This window comes from Sorex araneus, chromosome 1 (assembly GCF_027595985.1).
Source record: "Sorex araneus isolate mSorAra2 chromosome 1, mSorAra2.pri, whole genome shotgun sequence".
NCBI classification, from domain to species: Eukaryota; Metazoa; Chordata; class Mammalia; order Eulipotyphla; family Soricidae; genus Sorex; species Sorex araneus.
This window is the reverse complement of record NC_073302.1, coordinates 151,535,627-151,541,626: the sequence shown is the minus strand read 5'-3', so window position 1 is coordinate 151,541,626 and position 6,000 is coordinate 151,535,627. Positions and strand designations below refer to the sequence as shown.

At 42.5% G+C, this 6,000-nt stretch overlaps 1 protein-coding gene across 3 annotated transcripts in view; it reads right to left on the bottom strand.

Annotated features, from left to right (window-relative positions):
* Positions 1-729: 729 nt before the first annotated feature.
* ARHGEF28 (Rho guanine nucleotide exchange factor 28) overlaps positions 730-6,000 on the bottom strand; it is a 362,811-nt gene continuing 357,540 nt past the window's right edge. For all 3 annotated transcript variants that reach the window (XM_055132605.1, XM_055132609.1, XM_004608516.2), the window contains one exon: positions 730-1,877. In XM_055132605.1, coding sequence (XP_054988580.1) covers positions 1,714-1,877 — 164 coding nt within the window. In that variant the 3' untranslated portion in view covers positions 730-1,713. The remainder of the gene's footprint in view (positions 1,878-6,000) is intronic.

The window sequence follows — 6,000 nt, the reverse complement described above, 5'->3', positions numbered from 1 at the left end:
AGTTGCCCTGCCCACTGCACTATCTCTCCAGCCCTAATGTGCACCATCTTAAAGGGCCTCACAGGAACTGAAGCCTATTTTACAGATTTTTTACACATGGATATTTCAAAATCCACTGTCAGTAAAAAAAAATAAAAAAAAGAAGATATTTCTAGATATCAGAAGGTCTAAAATACCAATTAACCTTTTTAATTTAAGAATATACAATTCTGATATAAATAGATTCCTGGAGAGAGAAGACATTTTTTCACTTTTGTTGTCTTTATAAATAGAAGACTCATTTTCTACTATAGAGTTTAGCTTGGAAGTGAGATAACTGAGCAACATTTTAATAAGCCTCAAACATTTTAATATCCCTATTCTGTGAAGATTAGGCTCAGAGTTTGTTGGTATGATCGTGACTCGAATAACAGAAGCAACAAGATTCAGAAAAAGCCCCCTTCCCCCTCGCCCCCAAAGGCTTTATTTCAAACCAAAATGACTCACCTACGTGAAGCTAGAATGGAAAGCATTAACCTGGCAACCTAAGTAGAAGAAAAATAATCCAGGTGACTCTTTTGCTTGAAACACATCTCTCACTTGGCCAGCATTACAGTGCTTCAATATGAATGTTACAATCCTCCCCTATTTCCCTTTCAATATGGGAGACTGTGTTCGGTGTGCTCAATGGACATTGTGTGAGTCCACCCACCCCTCCACCACATATACCATATTAAAATGACAAAGTAAAAGAGGGAGGTCAAATAAATTTATTGACACTGACCAAAACACATATGCATATTTCTGAAGAGCAAGCTGCAAGCCCTTGCCGATTTCTATCCACTGAGCCGGGTCTTCCTGTGAAAGCAGGTGTCCGGGTAATCCTCCATGGAAATGCAGTGGGCAGCAATCTTCGTGGGGAGAGCAATGTTGCCCTTAATGAGCCAAAGGGCAGATTTCCTTCCAGCCAGTGCTCACAAGGGCAGGCAGGCATAGGGCTGCAGAGAAGGGTGCTCCAGGGCTTGTATTATTTACACCGAAACCAGACTCGCTGGCTTGGGTCTCAGGACCGAGGATAAGTGCTTCTAAACCAAGATTCACCAGCTTGAGGAGGAGCAAATTCATCTGCAAAGTGCTTGCCACAGGTTCCAGGGTGCAGGCTACTAGCAGAGGGGGCATCTACTACAAACAGATGCCCGGTGAGGAAGGGCTGTTGCAAGCTGGCTATCACAGGTCCACTACTAGCAGTGACCCCTTTGATGCCCCAAGGAGAAAGCAGCCAATCAGTGTTCTTCCCTGCCTTCCATACACCTCTGCCTGTGGGGATCCTACACCACCAGCTGCTGGAACTGTGAAAGTTTGTCCATCACCCTCATTCTTTCCATCCAAATTGCTTCATCTAGCTTTTAAAAGGGATTTCCAAAGCCAGATGATCCAGTCGAAAAGGCAATATGGAATTTTACTTTAGAGTCATAAAAACTTTTGAACACTTCTGCCCATTCAAGTTAATTTCTCTTCCAGAAATCTGAAATTAGGTGTGATAAGGTAATGATTGGACAAACAGAGCTGCTTTCAATAATTTAATTATTAGACTCAAGCCAAAGAAAGAAATGAACTTGCATTAAATATCACTCTTCAGGCAATTTGGACACAGTCACACATACATCAAGAAAAGGAAAATAAGGTTCTTCCCAAAGTGCCAGTGTTTTGGTTTTGCTTGGAAAAATACCACCATTAGAGGTAAACAATATTTTCTTCGGCGCCATCTCCAGCTCCTCCGTCCCGCCCGCTCCCTGTCTGTAGACTGAGCTTTGCTTCCATTACAAACGTCTGCAGTGGAGGGTGGTGTGCGCTGCTGGGGTGGGGGGTCTGGAGATCAGGTGGAGAAGTGTCCGCATCTGCAACAGAGACACAGCATAGGTTACAGGAGGTAATTCGAGACCCATAGGTGTGTGAAATTATAACCCTGAGAGTCGCAGCGCTCCAGTGTTGGAAACTGCAGGACCACTGGATTCAACCAGAGAGAAGGAAATGGAATGGGTGTCTCACTATTTCTTCAGCATCACTGCTGACTGGTCACATGAACAAAGGTTGGTTTGTGGACACAAATGTAACCTGCGGTAAAAAATTACCTCTACAGAATACTCTTAGGAAAGCACCAAAGGAATATGGACTTTTCACCTTTGGAAGCACACTACACAGCTACTGTGGAGATAGTTTTTCAGTGGGCTCAAAGAGTCAGGGATACAAACATACTCAGCACTATAGAATAAACAGTGTTTACTCTACCATAGCACCTTCCCTCAGAATATGTCTAAGTAAAGGATATATTCAAGACTCAAGACTCAAACACAATCTGGGACTTGACTGATCAAGGCATGGGGTGGGGAGAAAGGGACTGAAGGAAGAATGGAGGAGAAGCGCCCCCTCCCCAATTGTACGCTTATGTGAATCTACTGACAAGCACAAATAACTTACTAAGAGGTGCCAGTTCCAAGGGAAAATCATTCCAATACCAAATGGGGTTGTTTATTCTGGTTTCCCAACAACAGTAGGGTGGAGTCTATTCTACTCTTTCCTGGTCCAACCCTCTGATATCTGGCTTAAAGGGGACAACAAGGAGAGGGTTTGATCTGAAGAGAAGAAAAGCTCCTACTGCCAATCATTTCCTCTGTCCATTGTCCACAATTCCTGAAACTCTGCTGCTTTGCAACATTACAATGATCCAGAATAATCAGTTTAGAACAACGAGTAAGGCTGGCACCGACTCCCTAGAGGGGAATATGTGTGACCTTGAGATCCACCTGCTATTTTTAGCTCCATGAGCAAGAACCATCATAATCATTATGACTCTTTAATAAAGCCTCTATTATTTAGAGGCTGGTGTAAGTGCTGGCATTCAAAAGACCAAGGCATGTGTGACTTTTGCCCTCCTGATCAGGATCTTTGGCAAGGCTTGACAAAAAGTGAAGGGCAACATAACCTCATAAGACACCATCTTCAGGAATGTGGTACCCCTTGCCACACTTCCTTTCTCACTTCTTCCACAGGAAGTGGACCCAAAGACAGGGAGCAGGGTTTCAGGAAGAAGACACATGTCACCCTGAGGAGTGGCTGAAACTGCACACAGTGAGGAGAGTTGTGGGGCAAGAAGGGAAGGTGGACTATTCCCACCTCCCCCAGGTTCATACAAAAGTTTAGGCCTCCCTGACTCTATGTGCCAACAGGGTACTAAAAAAAAGTCCACCAACATTAAGGTATCTGGGCTTTAAGTACCCCAACTCTGTGCTTTAAGATACTGGGAAGCCATGCACTAATAACAACAACTACGAAGATGCGTTTGACTGTAAAGAGGACCTTCTCTTGGTACATAAACAATTTCAGTCAGCTCTGTACAATTTATAGATTGGGGTATAGAGGCTCAGGGCATTTATATACCTCCCTCAGCACCATGCCCTAAGGAAGTAATCTAGACTTGAACTTCAGAGGATCAATGCCACTTTGGAGACACCTTGCTCTTCTGATGAAGTTGCTTATGATTCCCATTTCTTTCTGTTAGTAGTGACCTGACATCATTTGTGGATTAACATAGCTTGAATATTTAATGATTTCTTTGGAAATACCATATTTGTCATCTACTGGGGGCAGGGGAGGGAGAAATAGAATTAGATGAAGAGGGAAGAGAAAGGGAAGGGAAGAAAATGGAAATGGAAGGAGGAGAGAGGAAAAAAGAGACATAGATAAAACTGTCAGCCTCCTCAAAATGTACATAGTAATTATAAAATTAGGAATCTCCCCCATTAAATCAGGCTCCTTGGGCAATAATGTTACTACCAAGATGTAGTTGTACAAAGCAAGCCAGAATGCTCTCAGCCCTATTTTACTACATTGGAGGACAGAGAATGCCTATGACGACAACACACTTATATTTTCAACTCATCCTCCCCGTCATCAAATGAATAAAAATAAACATCTAAGGGGTCAGAGCGATAGCACAGCGGGTAGGGCATTTGCCTTGCACGCGGCCGACCCGGGTTCGATCCCCGGCATCCCATATGGCCCCCCAAGCACTGCCAGGAGCAATTCCTGAGTGCAAACCCAGGAGTAACCCCTAAGCATCGCTGGGTGTGACCCAAAAAGCAAAAAAAATAAAAAATAAAAAAACATCCAAAATAAATATTTCTAACTGAATAGCTGATGTTTAATATGCAGTTCTCCATATGTGCGCATGTGCGCATGCACACACACACACAAACACACACACACACACACCTCTAAACTTCTATCCAGCAGATTGACAGGTTAGAGAAGAGCTCACAGAAGCCACTTCAGTGCTGCTCTCTTGCCAATGAAGACCCGGTCAGGGCAGAAGATGAAAGATTACATGGAAAGGAATGATCAGTCATCAAATGAGATGTCTGGGAAGTGACTTCTGGCAAATGTGACACTTCTGGGTATCCTGGAAGCTTTTAGTGTCCATTCTCAGAATGTGAGACATGTGGCAAAGTCTAAAATATTACTAACTTTCACGGAAACTTTCCTTTGTGGTTGCAAGAGAAGACATACTTCAAAAAAGCTGAAGAAACAGGCATATCAGCAAAAGTTCTTGTATCTCAGTTTGGAGATTCTAGGTCTGGCAGATAACAAACTAAGAATTAATGATGAAATACAGTTTAGTGAGTATGCACAGTTGTGTGTGCATGCATGTGTGTATGTGTGTTTGTGTATGTCTGTGTTTGTGTGTGCAAGGGGATCTAGAGGTTTAATCAAAACCTTTCCAAGTAACAACAGAAATACAAGAGAACACTATGTGTAGGTGAGCTTCCTGGGCCCTGGGTGAGAGGTCTATGTTGTAATTCCAGATGTATTACTGCCTCTTGTGATGGCTGTGTCGCCTGGATGGGAACTCAATTTCCTTTTCCATGTTCCTTCTGCTTTCTACCTGAACTTTTTCAGCAAGGTCAGACAGTCTGTCTTTGAAATTAGAAACCATTTCGTGATTCTTGATTTTATTACTCCATTTCAAGCCAGAGAGAACGCCAGCATAGCAATTGTATTTATTCAGGTCAGCCACCTTTTTCCACACTTTTTACCCTAGGGAGTGTTATCATCACATGGAACCCTAAACTGGAGAAAAACATTTTTGGAAAATGAAACCTCCCTAATTCAGAAAGCAGAAGACTCTGGGAATAAAATTAATCATCCAATTTCATTCATGACCAAAATACTTACATGTTGTTGGACGTAAAGAAAAAAGACCATCATCTCTTAATAAGCAAGTACATATTACTACAATCATAATTTATGCAACTACAAACCAAAGGCTCTTAAGACAAAACTCCCCCAAGCAAAGAGCCTTTCAATCCAGTGTCTGAACACAAATCTCCTTTTTGCCATAAAGAAATAATTGATCCTTAACATACCTCTGGAAAAACAAAGTGAACATTCACCTCAACATATGGACAGATCAAAGCCCTAAAGCCAGGCCAAAGCAAGGGGAGGTGTACAATCTTGGCCCAGAGCTTTTTCTACTACAGAACTTTAATCTACTCCCTAAGTATTCAAGCTTCACAAGAATTTCTTTAGAGCAACTCTGAACATTAGTACATTAGTCTTCCAATGAAGTTCTAAAAACTCACAACAGACTACCCTTTGGCTAACAAGATTCCCTTTCCTTCGGGAATATGAGCAGCCTTTCTTCTTACCCTTGAGGAGCATGGAACGATTGTCACGCTAATACCCAGAGACAGTTCCCTAATCCTCAGTGTTTGCAGCTCTAGGTTTCAGCCTGGGGGTTGACTTTTCTCTAGAATTTTAAACTCCAGGGAATAGAACCTGGGGTCTGGGCAACATACAGACATCAGGTCTGGAAAATGAACCCTGGCAGGAAGTCAAGGGCTTTCCCTTTGATTTCCCACAATTCTTCTTTTGATCCAATGGGATAATTGGTTGCTTTCAAGACCAGACTAGAAATTTAAGGTGTTAAAGGCAGCTGTATGTTAAATTACAAAGGGAGAAAAT